At 33.6% G+C, this 21,126-nt stretch overlaps 2 protein-coding genes across 4 annotated transcripts; both read left to right on the forward strand.

The window, feature by feature from the left end:
• Positions 1 to 498: 498 nt before the first annotated feature.
• LOC108996048 (glutathione gamma-glutamylcysteinyltransferase 1-like) lies at positions 499 to 8,380 on the forward strand. 2 transcript variants are annotated; one of them, XM_018971792.2, is made up of 8 exons: positions 499 to 602; positions 2,754 to 2,910; positions 4,292 to 4,530; positions 5,010 to 5,173; positions 6,216 to 6,267; positions 6,615 to 6,842; positions 6,960 to 7,469; positions 7,976 to 8,379. In XM_018971792.2, exons 1-8 carry the CDS (start codon positions 531 to 533, stop codon positions 8,060 to 8,062), a joined length of 1,509 nt encoding a protein of 502 aa, XP_018827337.1. In that variant the 5' UTR covers positions 499 to 530; the 3' UTR covers positions 8,063 to 8,379. The 2 variants fall into 2 exon arrangements, with proteins under 2 accessions (XP_018827337.1, XP_018827336.1); XM_018971791.2 differs by lacking the exon at positions 499 to 602 and adding an exon at positions 1,495 to 1,692 and having other exon boundaries at positions 7,976 to 8,380.
• A 3,754-nt stretch (positions 8,381 to 12,134) lies between these two features.
• Positions 12,135 to 18,057, forward strand: LOC108996032 (glutathione gamma-glutamylcysteinyltransferase 3-like). Of its 2 annotated transcripts, none has more exons than XM_018971760.2 (8): positions 12,135 to 12,412; positions 12,490 to 12,646; positions 13,183 to 13,421; positions 14,040 to 14,203; positions 14,893 to 14,944; positions 16,568 to 16,795; positions 16,981 to 17,484; positions 17,732 to 18,057. In XM_018971760.2, the coding sequence occupies exons 1-8, from the start codon at positions 12,329 to 12,331 to the stop codon at positions 17,795 to 17,797; spliced, it is 1,494 nt and encodes a 497-aa protein (XP_018827305.1). In that variant the 5' UTR covers positions 12,135 to 12,328; the 3' UTR covers positions 17,798 to 18,057. The 2 variants fall into 2 exon arrangements, with proteins under 2 accessions (XP_018827305.1, XP_018827306.1); XM_018971761.2 differs by having other exon boundaries at positions 12,152 to 12,407; positions 17,732 to 18,047.
• The last annotated feature ends 3,069 nt before the right edge of the window (positions 18,058 to 21,126 follow it).

Raw genomic sequence — 21,126 nt, forward strand, 5'->3', positions numbered from 1 at the left:
CTCATACGGCATTATTATAATTGGTTCTTAAAAAGGAATACAAGTAAAGATTCAAAGAAGAGATCGAGAGTACATTAATTAATATTAGCTTTTTGGATTGCTTATATATTTACTTGGAAAAAAAATAAAAGTCTTTGGGTGGCCGACTGGGGGGTTAATTGCCTAATCGATGATGATCATGTGGATAAGATCCGGTTTGTTTTCGATATTCTTTGATCGTTCTCCTACAATTTTCTCGTCAACTAGTCTAGTCTAGCTGTTTTGTCTTTTTAAGTAGAGAAGACGTACTTCAATTGTTTTGAGATAGAGCTTTTGAAAGTTCTTCTAATTCCTTCATCGTCAGCCACTTCTTATAATTTGCAGATAATGATGGAAGAGGATGAACGGAGGAAATTGTCACAGGCTGGTCTGTTTTGTCTTTTAAGTAGACGTGAGAGAGAGCTTTTGAAAGCTCTTCTACTTCCTTCATCGTCAACAACTTCTTCTATATAATTTAAAAATGATGAACCAAAGTAAAAGGTCCATAAAAAATGGAAAATGGGTTTTACAAACGTCCTCTTCCTTCGCCTCCTGCCATTGATTTTCATTCTTCTCAAGGCAAGGTCAGTTGCATTCATTGCTTGCTTCCATGCACTCTTCATATATATTCCTTAGTTTTTTTATAAAAATTTATTTTAACAAAATCTCGAAGGAGTTTTAAGGGGTTTTTTTTTTTTTTAAACTCTTACGTATATGTGAGATTTATATATGTGTTCAAGTTTTGTATGTTGGTTCGTATTTAGTCGATGAGAAGTTTTACATCATGTAACACTTGCACTATACACTTTCACATGATCATTATGCAATTTTATAACCTTCTATCGATCTCGGCTGGTGCAAATCATGAACTATATATGGACGGCCTTGTGTATGGCTTAAAATGCATGCATGATATACACACATGAAAAATGATTCTTTTTATTTTTTTTAAATGTAGGTATCAAATATACTTAACTTTTTTTAAAAGAATTATTGCATATTCTAAGACTATATATATACACGTGTGTACACGCAAGTGCAAACCCATAGTAATTAGAATTTATTATATATTTAGGTTGTATTGGGATAATGAGGTATTCTTAACTATTTTATAAATAGTAGTGAAAAAATAATGATAGAATATTTAGGTTCAAATATTCTAAATCAATACCCGTGCGGGTGAGTTTGAATCTCAAACTCATCTCAATTCATCTCAATTCATCATTACAACATTTTTAAATCCTAATACAAAATATAATAAATAATTCAACTTTTTTAAATTATAAAATAATAATAATATTAAAAAATAATATTCTAATAATATTTTATCATCTCAACTCAACTCACTTCAACATCCAAATACATCCGTAGATTACGAAGATCCAGAGTTTTCCCGCTGTTTTTTTTTTTTTTTTCACCCGAATTAATTAAAAAAAAATCTTCATATTAACGGTTCGGACCTGTCTTTGACTCTTTACAGTAAAAAACTCGAATTTCCAAAACCCTAAACAGAGAGAGAGAGGGAGAGAGGGTCTTTAAACTTTAAAGTTTCGTTTTTGGAGAAAAATATTGTAAATCGAAGAGGGTTGGAATAATAAAATGGCTATGGCCGGGCTGTACCGGCGAGTACTCCCGTCTCCTCCCGCAATCGATTTCGCTTCCCATGAAGGCAAGGTCAGTTACAGTTCGTTCCCCTGCCGTCCCTGAAATTCAATTACCGAATTTTTTATAGTCCTGAGACTAAACTAACAGGACATTTTTCTTTTCAAATTGTTCGTTGAATTTAATGTTTGTGGTGGTTTGGGAATTGTTTGATTAATCGCTGAGAATTGATACATACATGCATACATACATATATTTGATTTTTTATAACATAACTAGCAATGTGGAAGTGTGGTCCTCTCTCTCTCTGGATTTTGTTATTCATTTGAATAATAGAAATGGAGTTTTATGCGAGTACCTATAATAATCATATACTTCTGCTTTTATTGTATTCTGTATTATAATAACTTCTATGGGTAAGATTTCAGAATTACAGCTCGGGTTATTTTGAGTGACTGGATGGTGCCAAATTCTCAAGGATCAACGTAATTACGTTGATAACCAAGAGGGAAAAAAAAAATACAAATCACTCTGTAAATTGGAGTCTCTCCAAAACAAAAGTTCAAACTCGATAAAAATGGCAACTGCCTTTTCCATTCCATTTCGACTTTGTTTATAGGATTACAATGATTGCGATAAACTAGGAAAGAATTAATCAAAATAGCAAGAATTCAAAACGAATCAGATTAAACAAGAATTCAAAAATAAATTGGATAAAATCTTCCTTGAAGAAGTAATCTTCATTCCCGCATCATCTCCATCCACCTTGGATCACGGAACTGATCTCCATTTATCTTGGATCACGGAACACTATTTACGGAACAACCTCCGTATTTGCATCACTGGATGTCTAGCGAGTGACAGTAGTAGCACCGTGAGTTTATGCTATTTAAGACTATCTGTGCTTCTTTTTTTTTTTTTTTTTTTTTTTATAAACAGTTCAGGATTTTATTTTATTTTTAATTTCCTTGAAATAAAAATAAGAAATTGTATGGATAGTGGTGGTAGCTGGTTACAACAACTATATTGATAAATGTAATCTGAGATATTTTCCAGGATAGTTATTTGCGATTAGAATCTTCATTTATGGTTCCTAATCAGACATTAACCCATAAATGTTTTTGTGATTGCAGAAGCTTTTCATTGAGGCCATTCAAAGTGGGACAATGGAAGGCTTTTATAGGTTGATTTCTTTTTTTCAGACACAATCAGAGCCCGCATATTGTGGATTGGCCAGCCTGTCCATGGTCTTGAATGCACTCGCTATAGATCCTGGAAGAAAATGGAAGGGTATGATACAATTTATTTTGATCAAAATTTAGTATTTTGGTCCTATTTTTCCAATTAGTAAGATGGAGCTTTTATTTCTTTAGGAGAAAAAAAAAAAGATGGAGCTTTTATTTTGGACCTGTGGTCTGTTGTCACACAAAGTTTGGTTCTAAGGGACCGGCATGCTTAGTATTTAGTTGATATGATGCTGCTCATCACTGTTTATTTAGGTTTTTTCACTGTATGGATTAACTTGTCTCAAGTGTTTTCAATCCCTAGGGGCTGGCTTAGGACCCCTCTAGGTCTAAGGGCTTGTTTGGAAAAAGTTTCCATCCTAAAATTCTCATCTCATCCCATCTCCTTCCTAAACATTACTCAAATACAAATACTTTTAAACTAATCATTACAACTTTCCCAAACTTTCAAACAAAAAAATAAAAGACAATTCAATTTTTTCAAATCTCCAAACAAAAATAATATTAAAAAACTATATTCTAACAATATTTTTTAATTTTATTATATTTTTTATTCAACTTTTTCTCTCTCCTTTTCAAAAACCCCATAAAACATTAAAAGACATGTTGAGATGGTTGAGATGAGTTGAGAAGAGTTGAAATGGTTTTAGATGAGTTGAATAAAATATTGTTAGAATATTATTTTTTAATATTATTATTGTTTTGGGATTTGAAAAAGTTGAATTATTTATTGTATTTTGTGTGGAAATTTGGGAAAGTTGTAATGATGAGTTGAGATGAGTTTCCAATCCAAACTAGGGCTAATTCAAATTATCTCACTACTATTCACAAATTATTTTATTACTATTCACAAAATTCTCATTTCATCTCACTCCCTAAGCTTGTACGATTTAACCCTTGGGTGCAAAAATTTTCAAGGGGCCATGCTCTATTGGTGGAAAGCCGATAATGTACCTGATCTTCATAAAGTGGGGCATTACACTGGTCCAGAGTTTAACCAGATAAAAGACACGTTTCATTGCAGTCTCTGGAGTTCCTCATCATCAATAAAACCTGTCTCGAGTGTTTTCATCTGCATACGCATATGAATCATAAAAAATTATGGAGGTGCTTTTCAACCAAGTATAAACAATTTCTTTCTGTATTTTAGACCAAGTATAAGTGTATATTCAAATTATATTGGGATACCTTTATTCCATTAGCAGAAGATACCTTCAGTCTATTAGCTGATGCCTTTTCCACAGTAATGATTGCCATCTGTATTCGAGATCGAGTATAAATGGCTGGTTCAGATCATATTGGGATGTTTCTCCTATTTTCAACATTGCAAAACAACAGGAATTATTCATATTTCGAGATATATGAGTTTATATATCTTTTCAGGTTCTATCATGCATGTGTTACATTGTTCTCCATTTTTCTGACAGGACCTTGGAGATGGTTTGATGAATCCATGCTAGACTGTTGTGAACCTTTAGAAAAGGTCAAAGCTATAGGCATCTCATTTGGGAAGCTCGTATGTTTAGCTCATTGTGCTGGAGCAAAAGTTGAAGCCTTTCGCACAAACCAAAGTACCCTTGAAGACTTCCGTAAACATGTAATGAGATGTTCCGTTTCTGATAATTGTCATGTGATCTCATCATATGATAGATCAGCTCTGAAGCAAGTAAGTACTGGAAGATTTATTTACTTATCTATTATTTCCATACATAATTTTCTTCTTTCTCTATTTGACTGCCTGAGTATTTATATATTATTTCCATACATAATCTTCTTCTTTCTCTATTTGACTGCCTGTGTATTTATTGGTGTGCATTGAATAGTGAAAATTTTATGTTGTGAATTTGATCATGCATTACCTCCCGCTATCACATGTGTACAAAAACAGGGAGCAGGGAATTGATCTGTGTTTTTGCATAAATATTTTTGAAATGGCATTGCAATGATATTATTATTTAACATTTGAAGTTCTTGATATGCAATACAAAAGAGTTATGAAGTTTTTTCTTTTACTTATAACAAAAATGAGTTATGAAAATTTTCATCGATTATTTGGGGTCTCAAGTAACTCATAAAGATCCAATTTTGGTGCGCTGTTTTCCACGTGATAGAATTGATGAAAATATCTATCAAAATTTTTGGCAGACAGGAAGTGGTCATTTTTCGCCTATTGGTGGTTACCATGTTGGAAGGGACATGGCACTAGTATTGGATGTTGCACGCTTTAAATATCCTCCTCATTGGGTTCCTCTCTCACTTCTTTGGGAAGCGATGGGTTATGTTGACAAATCAACAGGACAACAGAGAGGGTAGGCAATTGCTTAAATTTTCTTCAGTTAACTTTATTACATCAATTAACCATAAGTACATTTATGTATTATGTTGGAAGCAGTTTTTCTGGAGAAACTGCATTGATGGGATCCTTCTACCTCTGTTCAATTCAGAGGAGAAGCTGACTTCTTAATAGATGTTTTGCAAAACCATTTTCAATAGATATATGCCACTGACTGGGGAACTTCTGATTCTTGACAACCAGTGAACCCATTTTCAGAAGCACTGAAATCCTGAATTATCTTTGATTAACAAAGGAATGTATCAGGGTTTTCTATGTATAGTTGGTAATGTTCATTAGGAGTTTAAAACTGGCTTCAACATATTAAGTTCCCAGGCAAGGCTGGAATGAGCTACCGCGAACAATGAGAGGTGCTTTGGCAATGGACAGATTCCTTATCTAGGTTGTAAATGAGTTTTTTTTCATTTTTTGCAATAAGGCGGTTATTGATAATGTCCAGAAGGTGATGATTGTAACCATGGTTTTCCTCTTCCTCAAGTGAGGGTTTTTTTAATAAAAAGGTTATTTTCGTAAAAAAAAAAAAAAAAAAATCCCAGGCAAGGCTAGAAAATTAGCTGTGTTAGTCTTATCTAACACCCCATCATTTCCTTAGTCATTTGAAATTGTTTGAGACTACTTTATTATTTTTTTGTTTTATTAATTCTATTTTGGATAACAAATGAATGAAAGAAGTAATTATGGGAGAAAGATGATTCATCTTTTAAGGCAAGTGGCTAAGAACATACAGGCATAGTTAATAGAAAACCCGGCCCAAGGGCATGAGTGTTGCAATCAGGCAACTCGGTCATGTAGCATAAACAAAGATGAGTGTTGCCAGATTTGCTTTTGAGTTCAATGACCTAGGAATCTGATCAAAGTCTGGACGAAGATCAAATTCATTGTTTGTTTGTATGCTGTGATTTGCCTTGGGTGTTCCATTTACGTTGGCTTTGTTATGTCTCAAGATGCATTTCATGTCAATAATGTGTTTTTAACTGACGTATAATGTTTTTTATCAGGTTCATGCTTATATCAAGGCCTCACAGGGAGCCGGGATTACTTTATACCCTGGTATGTCACAAACCTCAGTATATAGGTTTAATTATTTATGGTTTTAAATTTTTTTATTTTTCACTTTTTGTTCTCTCTCTATCTTAGTGGTCAATCTCTAATGGTGATGCTTCCTCCCTTCATCCCCATAAGGAAGGAGGAAAAAAATTCACCTACATTATTAAACAAGTCTCTTCCCAACTTTATTAGATAATTTAGGATAGTCTTATAAGCTAGTTGAATGATTTTACCTTGCTTTATCTCCTCTTCTTGAGTCAATTTTATTTCTCTCTATTGATTGTGATTGTGCTTTTAAGAAATCTTGGATTACTTTTGCTGATGTTTATCCATTTGGGAGCTTCTTGCAGAGCTGTAAAAATGAGAGTTGGGTCGGTATTGCAAAATACCTCATGGATGATGTTCCTGTTCTCTTAAAGTCGGCAGATGTGAAAGATATTGAAAAAGTTCTTTCTCTTATTGTCACATCACTTCCATCAAATTTTGGAGAGTTCATCAAGTGGATTGCAGAGGTTCGAAGACGAGAGGACGGTGATCAAAGATTAAGCCCAGAGGAGAAAGCAAGGGTTACTGTCAAGGTGTTGGAGAAGCTTCGTGTCCTTTACCATTTCTCTTTTTCTTTTGATGACCAGATATTAATTCAGCAGTTTATTTAGTTTCCTCCAAAATTTTGAACCTAAGATTTGTTATTACAGGAAGAGGTATTGAAACAGGTGCAGGAGACTGGCCTCTTTAAACACGTGTCAGCATTTTTATCCTCAGCAAATTCATGCTGCAGGAACTTACCGCTTTTGAGTCATCAAGACAATTTTCCTGACATAGCTGCAAGTGTTTGTTGCCAAGGGGCAGAAATTTTGGCTGGGATATCCAGTGCCTCAGGTGAGTATTGCTGTCGAGAAACATGCATAAATTGCCTGAAGGCTAATGGTGACAACCTTGTTACGGTAGTTTCTGGGACAGTAGTTAATGGAAAGAGTGAGCATGGGGTTGATGTGCTGTTTCCTTCATCCCAAATGAAACCCGGTTGCTGTTGCTCTGCCTCAAGCAATTACATTGGAATCCACCCAGCTAGCAATGATGTTCTAACGGCACTTTTACTGGCGTTGCCTCCAGAAACATGGTCTGGTATAAAAAATGAGAATGTTTTATTGGAAATATCCAGCCTCGTCTTGACTGAAAATCTTCCCACCTTGCTTCAAGAAGAGGTAACTAATTCATACCAGTTTGTTCTTGCAAGATCTTGCTTCTTTTGTCACAGCTTAGCATTTCTATAATGTGGTGGCTGTTGCTCCACAAGTTTGTTTTACGACTATTTTAACCTGAATGTAAAAGCATGTCTTTCACATTTACAAATTGGTCAACAGCTTACAAAACCGAGACATTTGTTGAGTTGAAGGAAAAAATGCATTTGAATTCTGTGAGATGTTTTGAACAAAATTTATTACGTGAATATGAGTTTGATAATCATTGGTATATAGAATTATTTGATATGGAAGTTTCCATTGATGCAGAAGATTCCAAGACTATGCATGTTTTAAAGTGTTATCATGCTTGTTACCTGATCTTGCCATGTGTAATTCAAGTAATTATGCCTGAGATCAACCCCTAAATATACTGCAAACTTGTTACAACATCTAATTAAACTTTTTGCTGCTCATTTTACTCTGCATCATACATCAAATTGACAGATTTCTCTGCTTTGGTATGGCAGGTTTTGCATTTAAGACGCCAACTCCACCTTCTCAAGAGATGCCAAGAGAACAAGGTGGATGTGGATCTCGGTGCACCTATGTCATAGTGTCGTGTCGTGTTTTCCTCATTTTCTCTCTACTTCCGAGACTAGGGAAAGATGTCGATCGTATGAACTATCAGAATGTCTGAGTGTTAGAAATGCAGAACAGCAAGGCTATCTACTGCCCATTTGTAGGTTATTTGTTGAGAAGCTACAGTTGACTGCCGGAGATGTAAACCTCATGTGTGGAGGCAAGAGTTGTCCTTCAGAGCCTGAATAAAAAAGGTCATGATGAAGGAAGAGGCAAGAGTTTTCTCCATTTTTTATACAACTGCAGGGAGTTTTAAAACATTTAATACAAACACGCATATATATATATATATATATATATATAATTGTTTAAAATTATTCCACTTGAGAATTTAGGCAAAATCTATTATGTTATGCTTCTTTTTTTTTTTAAACAAAAGCAAATAATCTAGCTATTACATTTCTTTTGCTATAAAAGAAATCCCACTTAGTTTGACATCCAAAATGTTTAATGAAAATCTGTATGCAAATTAGTATAATTAAGTGAGTTAGCAGCATCCACTCCTGAAATCCTACAATATCCAAGCAATCCACTACACCAAAATATATTATTTCAACAAGACAATACTTCAAACCCTAGATGATCAAAGACATTATGAGAAATTTTATTTGCAGTCTCTATTTGGGGACTAGGGGTGTTCAACCGGATCCGGATCCGGGTGCTAAAATCCGGGTGGTTATCCGTCCGGATTAATCCGGATTTAATCCGGGCGGATAACCGGATTCAATCCAGATATCCGGATCCGGGTAATAATCGGATTTAATCCGGGTTTAATTTTTTATTTTTTTAAAAAAAGACTTTAAAACTTAAAAAAAATGTTTTTAAAGCACTTGGTTTTTTTAAAAAAAAAATTCTGTTAATAAATTCACAAACAAAATCAATAAAAATACAAAATAATAATATTGTTGTTACATCACAATGCAAAACATAAATTTACAAAAAATAAAATAAATAATAATAATACATCACAACTAATTAACTAAAATATAAATTTACAAAGAACAAAAGAAATAATAATACATCACAACTAATTAAACAAAAACATAAATTTACAAAGAACAAAAAAGATAATAATACATCACAACTAATTAAACTAAAACATAAATTTATAAAGAACAAAAGAAATAAATTTACAAAGATCAAAATTTATTAGTCTTTTCACATCTTGAAACTCCAAACAACATGATCTTGAAACATAAACAACATGATCTTCTACTCTCTCTTTCATCTCCTTGAGAGACTGTTGGAATTCCTACAGATGCCCTATTATAAAAATTAGTTCAAAATTAGCTTACTATATATGCAGTTTCTTTTATTGAATTAGCTGTCTAGTCCCTGCAGTAGATAACAGTTGTAATCATCAATATCATTTGCCATCCATGATATTTTCATACATGTACAAATAAATGAAAATGTAGAGGACTACACAAATTACTACAGTTACATGTACAAGGGACTACGACCTTTTATTATCAACTGCATCACAAGACACACCTTCAATAGTCTAACTAGATTCATTCTCACCTTGCAACAAAGCAACAGAAAACAAATCAATGCAACATGGACCCAACACATAACTACACAGGCAAGCAATAGAACAGAGTTCAATATTTTCCTTGCTGTTCTTTCTTCCCCTGTTTTATTCTCCTCACTGAAATTATTATAATGTTCCCTCTACAAAAAGAGCCAACATAATTGCATATTTTAAACTCTCTAAGCCACAAATGCTTTTGGCATTCTCTCTTGCTCATAGACATGACGTTTGCAGATCATCAAACACAATCTATCCACTGCATATTTTCATGTTCTTCAGTGGTGAAATCAGTTTTTGACAGATCTCATAGCCTTATTTCTCAAGTTTTAGAGGCCCAAAAGGTAGTAGAAACATTGCACTTTCATTTATGGATATTGTTAAGTTTCAAAACGACAAATTTATGCAAAAAGTGCAGACCTAAAGGAAATGAATTGATCTGTGGCACAACAAATCCACCGTCCAACACCAAGGTTTAGCCAATATTCGATTTTCTTTTTTATTAAAAGCACGGCTGATGAAAAAGGGTTTAAGAATATTAAATCTAAAAAATCTTGAGAATGCATATTTAGAGATTAAAATATTAATTTAAAAATTAGAAGAAAATACCTATAATATATGATGAACACTGATCAAATCATAAATTATAACAATTTAAGAAAAGGAAAAATAGTTGAAAATTTTCCAAACTCAAGTTGCTCGATGAGGATATATAGTCATTCAGATTAATAAACAAAACAAAAAATTGATTAGATGGGCATATTTAGAGATTAATTTTATATATAAAAAATATATATAAAGATGTAAACAAAATGTAAACAAAAAATGAACGAGAAAAAAAAAGAAAGGAAAGGAGTAGAAAAAATTTACCAAACTCAAGCTGCTGAACAAGGATAGTCATCCCGAATCAAAACAAAACCACACAACCTCAACAAAATGAAAGAAAAAGGCAGAAAACCTAACACATGTTATGAAGAGTTTGAGTTGTAGTTGCATTGTGAGTTTGATAAATGGCCGGAGAGTCCAAAGAAAACCCTAAGTATAAAGAAAGGTACCTTAAGAGCTTAGAGAGAGAGAGAGCCTTCGATGGTAGCTTCCGCGTGTCTCACCCAGATGCGCGAAGCTTCTCACTTCGAAGCTTGGAGAAGACGAGAGCTGCAAACCTAAGCGAGAGAGAAGCGGATTCGAGAACGGGGGGGGGGGGATTCGAGAAAGAAAGAGATGCGATTTTTTCATTTTAAAGGACCCGGTTATGGATGATAACCGGATCCTTAACTGGATTCGGAATATTTTAACCGCCCGGGTGTAATCCGGGCGGATAACCGCCCGGATGCACCCAGATTTCCGGGTTTCGGACCGGATCCGGAAAAAAACCGGACCGGTTGAACACCCTTATTGGGGACTGCATGTGCAAACCCTTCGTTAAATGGAAAAGTGTACTATTTTGATAAGGATATTATTATAATTTTAGAAAAATTTAAAGATAAAATTGACTAAGCAGGGAGATTGTACGTAACATTGTTATACATTGGTGTTAGTGTAACACAAAGCATTTATTTAATAAAATCCCATCAATAAAGGTAGTATTCTCCCAATAATATAATTTCAACATAATTAAGAACTATGACTCTTTGCTTTGGGTCTCTTCTTTCATTTTATTAGAGTTGTTGATTTTACTCTTTTCTTCAATGTATAATTTCTACAGGTTATTGGACTAGAAAACTTTCCTTTGAATTATTCAAGATACATTTACGAAATTTCCTGTCTAAGTTTGTGTACTTTTAGATTAGTCGGAACTTTGTTCTTGGACACTAAGTACTAATAAAAATAATTATTAAAATTGAAAAATGACCTATTAGGTTAAGGACCATAGCTTCCTTTGATTTAGATTCTTTGTGCAATTTGAGTTTTCAATTTTGTAAAAGTTAAAAAAGATGGAAATCTCAAATTTGAAATCTATACTGATTTTACAAAATAAAGTTCGATGCTCTCGATGAGCCCAAGCAAGTCGGGAAAGTATGAGAAATAATTTGTACAAGTTTTAAATAGATAAATTTTATATAGAATAATGTTACTGTGCCTCAATTTGCCTTCTTATTTTAATCCCTCATATATTTATTTTTTTAATTTTTATTTTTTTAATAATTAAATAATTGACTATTAGTGTATTTTTAATTTTTTAAACATGTTTGAATATGTTAAAAAATGTTTAAAATAAAAAGAAAAAAAAGGCACAATTTACACTAGGTGGCATACAAAATGGGTACCTATAGGCAGCAGAGTAATACCGCTCTTTTATATAAGTCATTATAAAAAAGTAGATACTATTTAAAAAAATATAAAAAAGAATGATTTATTCATAAAATCCACATTTTTACAAAAAATAAAAATAAAAAATTAAATGCGTAATTTATCTATTTACTTATAAATATTACCACCCACTAACGGTCAAGCTTTTTAAAAAATGTAATTATAAAAATACTCAATATATCCCATGGAAATAAATAAAGTAAAGCAGCATTCCCACTTCTCTCTCTTCTTTTTCTTCTTTCTCTGCATCTCTGTGAGTGGACTGGAAGAGAGGAATCTCGGATTCTCTGACTCTGTTGCTCGGAAAGCAAGATTCCATTGAGAGAAGAGAGGAGAGGAGAGGAGAGAAGCCCAATCAATCAAACAATTACCCACCTCCGAGGAGCCGAACCCTGCCAAAATGGCCACGACGCCCTTGCCTGGTATTTACCGCAGATCCCTCCCTTCTCCACCCGCTATCGAATTCGCTTCACCCGATGGTAAGGTACGTATTAGTCACTCCCAACTCAAAGCTCTCTCTCTCTCTCTCTGAAGCTGCAGCTGACCGAATTTTGTTTGCAGAAGCTTTTTACTGAGGCTCTTGGAGGTGCAACAATGGAGGGGTTTTTCAAACTCATTTCCTACTACCAAACCCAGTCCGAGCCTGCCTTTTGCGGGCTGGCCACTCTTGCTATGGTTCTCAATGCGCTTGCTATCGACCCCGGAAGAAAGTGGAAAGGTTTATTTATATCCATTTCCTTAATTCTTATAACAAAAGCGAATGGTGATTTTACATTCTTCCTTCGTAACATCGTACGTACTGCTGGGCCAGATCCATGAATTTCCTTTTGAGTGTTGTTGTAACATATTACATTAATCTTAAGCCCTCACAGCCACAGACTTTAAAACGATTATTGACGAATACATTTTGTGAGGAATTTGCACAATGCGTCGGGACTTAAACCATGTTTTGTAGGTTGTTTAATAATTACTGCCTGAAAGTCGGTTTCTTTTTTATGGGGTCTTTGCAATTGAGGGAACACATTGCAGAGCTTAAAAAATTGCAATTGAAGTGGAGACTTGTATGTGTTTTGACGTCGCTTGAATTACCACCACATGGATCGATACCTTTTAAGTCGGTGAATTTTTTAACTGGCTTTGTGGCTTGAGTGCGTCCCACCATCATTATACTCTTTTTCTTTTGTCAGCAGAATTTCTTCTACGCTTCTGCGGTCAAGGTTTCCTCATGTTTTGAACTTGTGATTTCATTTGTAGGCCCTTGGAGATGGTTTGATGACTCTATGCTTGACTGCTGCCAGCCTTTGGAAAAGATCAAAGCTGAAGGCATCACGTTTGGGAAAGTCGCATGTCTGGCACATTGCAACGGGGCTAAAGTGGAAGCTTTTCGGACTAGTGAAAGCACCATTGATGACTTCCGCAAGTGTGTAATATCATGCACTTCTTTAGAGGATTGTCATGTGATCACATCGTACAACAGAGCAGTTTTTAAGCAGGTCTTGTGAGCTTATCCATTTTGCAATCTTATCATTAGCTATTCTTCTTTTATTTATGTTCCTTATTCTTGGTGTAGTTTTACAAAAATTCCTGCATCCATGAATTTGATATATGCCACTGGAATCATTGTTATGTCAGCTCAAAGTGCCTTATACCTGAACTAGTAGGTTTGATGCAATGGGTAAACCATGTCCTGATCTATATTTTGTATGCTTTTTTTTATTGCTATATGCTGTCCCCTTTTAGCTAATCGGCAAGACTGATCATTTGCTTGTGAGAAGCAAGTTAGTAAAAACTAGACAAACAATGGTAATTTTTAGCTTTGTTGCCTGTACCCTTTTTACCCGTTGAAGCCTTATCTGTTCGTGGGATCAAATAATTTTTAAAAAGAAAAGGATGAAAGTGTTAAAATGCACCGAATGGGGCTACTCTGAATTGTTAGGGCCGCCTACTTAGTATCAAGTTTTTCTGTACACCATTTGGTGATAATATTCTGGTTCAAGAAAGGAGTGTTTATAATTTTTTTGTTTTGAAATAAAACATTTCTTATCCTTGTTCTACACTTGCTTATTAGAACCTGAGAGAGGATCAAAATTCATTTCACTGTCTGGGTACAGACTGGAACTGGTCACTTTTCACCTATTGGGGGATATCATGCTGGAAGAGATATGGTTCTCATTTTGGATGTTGCTCGATTTAAATATCCTCCTCATTGGGTCCCTCTCACGCTTCTTTGGGAAGCAATGGATACTATTGACAAGGCAACAGGACATCGAAGGGGGTAAGCTCTCCTATTTTGAACCTCCTTATCAAATTGTAAGATTGCAAGAGTTAGTAATCAATATAAGCTGTTTATAGTTTGTGTTTCTTCAAACGAAATGGTAGTAGTATTTCTTCTCAGTTTCTTTAACATTCAGTATGTTTCTTTCTTTGTATCTCAACAACTTATATCTTTCATATACTTATAAAAAACAAACTTATATCTTTCATATATGAAGCTTATATATAATTTTTTTTTCTTTTTTTTGGTGAATATTATAAACTTCGGTGCGAATGCGTGCATTTTTTTTATTTAAAAGAGAGTTATTGGTGAAATTCACTTTCTATACTTTCAATGGCTTTTAATGCTATTTTTGGTCGGCAATTTCTAGTAATTAGCTAATTTAGCTTTCATGCAGGAGGAAAAAATGTGCGTAGCAAACAAAGTTCTATATCTTCTTTTGGCCTGTGCATTTGGATAAGTAGCCACATATTTGCGTGTTAGACATAAATTCTTTTAATTTGATCTCAACCTTTTCAAGAATTATAGTCTTGTTTACTAAGTATTTGCAAGTGAGGGGTCAAGTAGAATATTACATCTTCCAAATTTGTTGTACTTAAATTCTGCCTTGGTACCATCTTGATTCTATGATGTTGGGTATTGTCTGTTTTCTTTGCATTCTATTTACATTCCGAAATATGATTTTTCAGGTACATGATTATTTCAAGGCATCACAGAGATCCGTCAATCCTCTACACAGTGGTACTGTTCTTGTTGGCTGGTTTATATTTTATATAACCTTAATGTTGTGTTAGTTTTAATGAAATTTTAGTACTAGATTTCCCCCATTATGGGTCACAATAGAGTGGTACCAATAATTGAATATATTTTATAACATTGGCAATGTGCCTTCTAAACTATAAATTTAAGCAATCAATCCTCAGAATTGAGATCCCATGATGAATGGTCCCTACCACTGACACTTGGTATCAAAACTATCTTTTTCTTTTTCCTTTATTCTTTTAAACGCACGTGTCACATGATTATGGCATCTATGTTTGAACCCAGTCTTTTTAGGTGGGGAGAGTTGTATTCAATTATCTGTCTTTCAGGTATCTATTAGTTTTAGGAGTCTATTAGAAGTCTAAATGTCTTATTTATAATTTTATTCATTAGGTATTTATTTGGATAAGAGTCATACTTGTATATGAACATCTATAGCCTCGGTTATTAGAAAATGAGTAATTATTAGGTATCCTGGCAAACTCATGGTACTCCCAACCTATCATAGGATGCCATGTCATTAAAAATGAATGCTTGCGTAAGCAATTTTAATGTCTTGACATGTTGTGGAAGGTTGGGAGTCACATCATCCATACTCCAGGACTACCTAATAACTTACCTAAGAAAATAATTGCCTTGTGTACTTTAACTGAGATATTTGATAATGGAATCTTGAGATCAAACTCTTGGAGAGAGGAGTTATCGAGTTATCCATTTCTTGGAGAGATGCCAAGTTCTTTATCAAGGTGTGACTCTTTTACCCAAAACCAATTACATTGAAATTCTGCGGTTGTCTTAGTAAAATGGTTGTGAGACTCAATCTTCTCATTGAGTACCATTTTCTACTTTATTCGTTAAATTCCTTTTTTTTGTCATCCTACACTATACCATGCACTTATTTGGTGATTTGGAAAGGTTCATGGTTGTTCATTGTGGTGCAAATTGTATTGGATCTGGTTGGTGATGTGATATAATCCGAGTAAATCAAAAGCTTTGATATGAGGATATTTATTATTTGTGCTGGATAACAAAAGAGTGTATGACAGAAAAAAGTTGCTCTTAAGGACTGCGATGAAGAGGAACATCAGGTAGTTATGAAATGCAGCTCACATTGAAGAGTTAAGAGTTTCGAACTAATCGTTAGGGAATATGTAATAATTGTTGGGTTTGATCAATGATTATGATCATTGATCAAAACCAAGAGTCAAAATGATCATTTGAACATTCCGACTCTTGGTTCCTAACGAATGCATTTGGAAATCTAATTTTTCTTATTTTATAATTTCATTCCATTTTCTATTTATCGATTTGAGATTGGGCCAAAAGTTGAGCTGGAATAGAATGTGATATTTTGAATTAGCCATGGGAAAAATTATGTAGATGGGTGATCACTTTGATTGTATGAGGTAAGAAGGGTACTCTCTGCTTCTTAAATATAGGCATTCCGTCTTTCATGTTCCACTTGTATTCTTTTATCTCCTGGGATCTGATTCCATTTTATTGATTTCTTCTTGTTTTGCTCTGCTCTTGTTTTGCTCTGCTGTTTTTATGTTTGCTACCAACGTCTTGAACTAGCATTGCATGACTCTCAATTCTGTGCAGAGTTGTAGACATGATGGTTGGAAAAGTATTACAAAGTACCTAATAGAAAATGTTCCCTCCCTCCTGAAGTTAGAAGATCTCAAAGATGTTCAAAAAGTACTCTCCATAATATTCAACTCAGCCCCTTCTGATTTGAGAGAATTTGTTAAGTGGATTGCAGAAGTTCGGAGACAAGAGGATGGGAGTGTAGCCTTAAGTGAAGAGGAAAAGGGAAGGGTTGCAATCAAGGTCTTCTCCAGCTTCTTTGTCTTCCTTTCTTGTTTTTATTTTTCATTTCATTATTTCCCATTCTTCTGTCATTTCTTTGAGCTTTCAGAGCGTGAACTATACCTTTTCAGTTTTTTAGACTTTTCTACCCAAAATATGAACAGAAAATCTTTTAAGATTTTGAGTTTATAAGCTTTGGTATTCAGGAAGAGATATTGAAACAAGTACAAGAGACTGAACTATTCAGACACGTGACGAGATACTTGGCTTCTGAAAGCTCATTTTGTAAAGGGATCACTTCTTTGGGTGATAAAGATGGGTTGCCAGAAATTGCTGCAAGCGTCTGTTGCCAAGGAGTACAACTTTTTACTGGGAAAAACAGTAAGATATGCTGTAAGGAGACAACTGTGAATTTTTTAAAGGTTAATGGGGAAAGGCCTGCAGCAGTGGTATCTGGGACTCTAATTGCTGATGGCACTGAACAAGGAGTTGATGTGCTGGTCCCTTTATGTCAAACCAACCCCAGTAATTTGTGTGCGTTTGATCAAGGTTGTTGCAGTGGAATGCATCCATCTACAGCTGATGTTCTAACAGTCCTATTATTTGCCCTCCCCGAAGATACATGGGCTGGCATCAAAGAAGAGAGACTGAAGGCTGAAATGAACAGTCTCATGTCGATTGAAAGCCTTCCCCCTTTGGTTAAAGATGAGGTACTGCCTATATGGTTGATTCTTTTCTGTTTTCATTTACATTTAATTTATGACCTTTTTTGTTAGTTTATTTGGTTATGTTACATGTTTTGAGGCACATTGTGAAATAAATTCCGGAAACCTCTTAGTTGTTGTAAATGTTCATACTGTTTTCATCCTTACTATGATTTATGGTGCTTGAATCAAATTGTAGCATCCATAACCATGTAGAAATTGATTCCTATCTCTAACTTAATTCCCATTACAGGTTCAATATTTGAGATGCCAGCTCCATTTCCTCATGACAGATCTTGGCGCTCATACCCCATCATGATATCCTGTTTTCTTTCTACTTGACTAATTCTAAACAGGTATACAATATCATTCACTCATTTCATGACATTTTCCAACTGATAGTGATAAAAGGGGTCAATATGAATGAAATGGGACAGGTCATACACCGGACTCTATTAGGATTATGGACAACTCATTTCATGACATTTTCCAACTGTTTTCTTGCTGTTTTGCATGTTTTCAAGTACTTCGGTGTTATAAATAGAAAATCTACAGGACATATTGTTCTTTGCTGGTGTTTCTATATCCAATACAATTTTCCCTTTTCCTTTTTCCCCTTAACCAGTAAACCATTCAAGCTCAACGAAATGGACATGGAAACCGAGCTCCATCCACAGTAACTACTAACAAGAGCAGAAACAAGTGCCTTGTTTGGACTGGAAACTCACCTCAACTCATCTCATCATTATAATTTTTCTAAATTTTCATGTAAAATATAATAAACAATTCAATTTTTTCAAATTCTAAAATAATAATAATATTAAAAAATAATATTTTATTTTATTATTATTTACAAATTATCTCAACTCATCTTTGAATTCAAATGGAGCTAATTCTGAAGGGATAGTTTTGCAGATTTGAAATTAATGGGTTTTGAGTGGAAGATAGATATACACAAAATGGATCGAATGATATTTATTAAGCATTTAATGTTGTCAAGGAAATTCATTTAAATAATTATAAATATTGTGTAATTTATTTTATGGGTCTATCTATCTTCTCCTCCTTTAGACCTTAGAACTTAGACGCTAACACGAGCATTTAAATCCCGTTCTGCAACCGTTTTTGTTTTTTTGTCTTTTTGTTCATGGCATTTGCATGTGGTCTTACATGTAATGACGTGCTGACACATGATTTGGTTCAAATCCACGAAAAAGAAAACGCCGAACCCATAAAGCCTAAGGAGCCCCGAAGACCTAAGACTTGCAAAGGACAAAATGATACAAGACGAAAAGCCAACAGCCAACTTGACAATCATGAAAGTGTTGACCATCTAGAATTTGGAGTGCATTGATGATAGACTTATTGTGGAAGGTGGTAGGTTAGGTCTACTCCTGCGAAACAAAGAAAAGCTAGAATTTCAATGGTTTGTGAAAATAAAAAATATTTTCATCTATTTTATTGATGTGTCATTAAATAATAGATTCATAAATAAAAAGTGTGATTTACTGAGATCATAAGATGATAAAAAAAAATGATAAGAATTGAGATGATAGGTAGTATTTCTCGTGAAAATAATGATGAAAATGCACACTTTTTCATGTTATTATTTTGGTTACATAATCATTAATTGAATGAAGCATTAGATACTCCTCATTGTGCTCAAGTCAAGACTATGCTAAATTGTTGACCAAAATGGTGAATGGAATTTCTCAATCATGGAAAGTTCCACTCAAACTTCACTCACCAAGGAGCTCCTAGACCTAAGACTTGCCAAACTAGCCAATAGGAATACACAAAATGATGAAGAGGAGACCAACTTTCTCTTTTGCCATGCTCAATTTTCCTTTTTTTGAAAAAATAGCAAGTCACACTCTAGTAAGAGGCAGAAAGAAGGCTGTTTCCTCTATGTTTAGGCAAAGAACATGTAGAAGCTAGCCTTTGTCTTGTAAGCAACCCTTTCTCTATCTTGGAATTGTGCTTGAGTTAGTACAAATTGCAGTCGTCCACCTTGGCAAAGACTAGCTTACTTTTCTTTTTCTTTTTTTATTTCTTCATTCAATTTGCTTACATATATATGACTGCTTTATTATCTTTATTTGTTTCACTTCAACCTTCAATTTTCTCATTCACACTTGAGAAGGAAAATATCATTACAATAAGATTAATATTATTGTGACTCGTGAGCCATAAAAACAATTACAAATTAGATTTTTTCTCTGATAAATTCGAGTGTAGTCTTTCACTTAGGCGTCAGTTAAGTTATAAGTTAGTAACTATTAGGTAGATAATAAGGAAACTTATTAATAACAAAAAAACCAAACTAGGATATTCCACTAAAAAATAATCACTTTTTTGTGGGTGATAGAGATTCAAATAATGTCCAACTTACATCTAAGTCTATATTCCGAAAAAAAAACTAGTTAATGTTATAATACAAGCCCATTAAAATTAGAATAATTCTTCTCATCAGTCACTATTCACTATCCCACACTCTACATCCTATAAAAAAATGTCAGGTGCGAAATGTAAGGATGAATAGTGATTAATATATAGCAAAACATTTAAAATTACTATAAAGAGTAATAATTGTTTCCTCTCAAGTAATGTAAATATCATTCGCCATTTTCACGTACTCAAATCCAAGAGATACATTGACTTTGCTATAGTGAGAGGAAGAATATACCATCATCAAATGCTACATAACCAGTCATTGTAAAGGAAATCCACAAATCCCATTACTTATTATTTTGTATATAAAATCCCATTACTTTTGCCACCAAAAATGGTTGACAACTCCGTTGTCTACAACATTTATAAAGTTCAAAAATAAAATAGTGCACAAAAAAGAGTCATGCCTGGATGGCGGACTGGACCATCCCAAAATCAATCAAGTATCCACCAAGTTTTGGGATTAGAAAGTAAAACTAATTGACCAGACGAAACGTCGAAGAATTTTATGTATCAGTCACTATTTATTTTCACATTTTATATTTATAATTTTTTTTTCATAAGATATATGGATTTTTTTATAGAGTGTGAGGGTATTTTTCATAAGACGTAGAATATGGGATAGTGAATAATGATTAATGAAAAAAAAAATTTATAATATATTGATGAAAGGTTTTACTACTTTATTATTATTATTATTATTATTATTAGAATATGACAAAATTCCACAAAAATGGGACAATGTTTGAAGTCTTAACTTATATTAATTAAGCAATGTTGTACAAAGAAATCTAAGAAAATAACCGCACACCATATGCATGAACAGAAAATTAGGAAAAAGTTTGTATTTGCTACGTTTCATAGATTTAATTGAAATTTAAACCATGTTTAATATATTTGGAAAAAAATGAAAAAATTATAAATTTTATTTAAGAAAATTGCATATGATTTGTAATAAAATGTTTTGATATTATAGAATACAATGAGTTGACCTTTCTTTGTCTAAAAGTTTATGTGAAATGAATAGTGATAATACTTTTAATTCGAATCCTATCAACTAAATACAATGGAAAGCAAATCAGTCATTGAAATAAATCAAATTGAATATATGAATGGAGTTGATGATATATAAATATATGAATGCTATCAATGGTTTATATTTGAATAACAAGCTGATTTAATATCATCTATATGAAT

This window comes from Juglans regia, chromosome 1 (genome assembly GCF_001411555.2).
Source record: "Juglans regia cultivar Chandler chromosome 1, Walnut 2.0, whole genome shotgun sequence".
Classification (NCBI taxonomy): domain Eukaryota; kingdom Viridiplantae; phylum Streptophyta; class Magnoliopsida; order Fagales; family Juglandaceae; genus Juglans; species Juglans regia.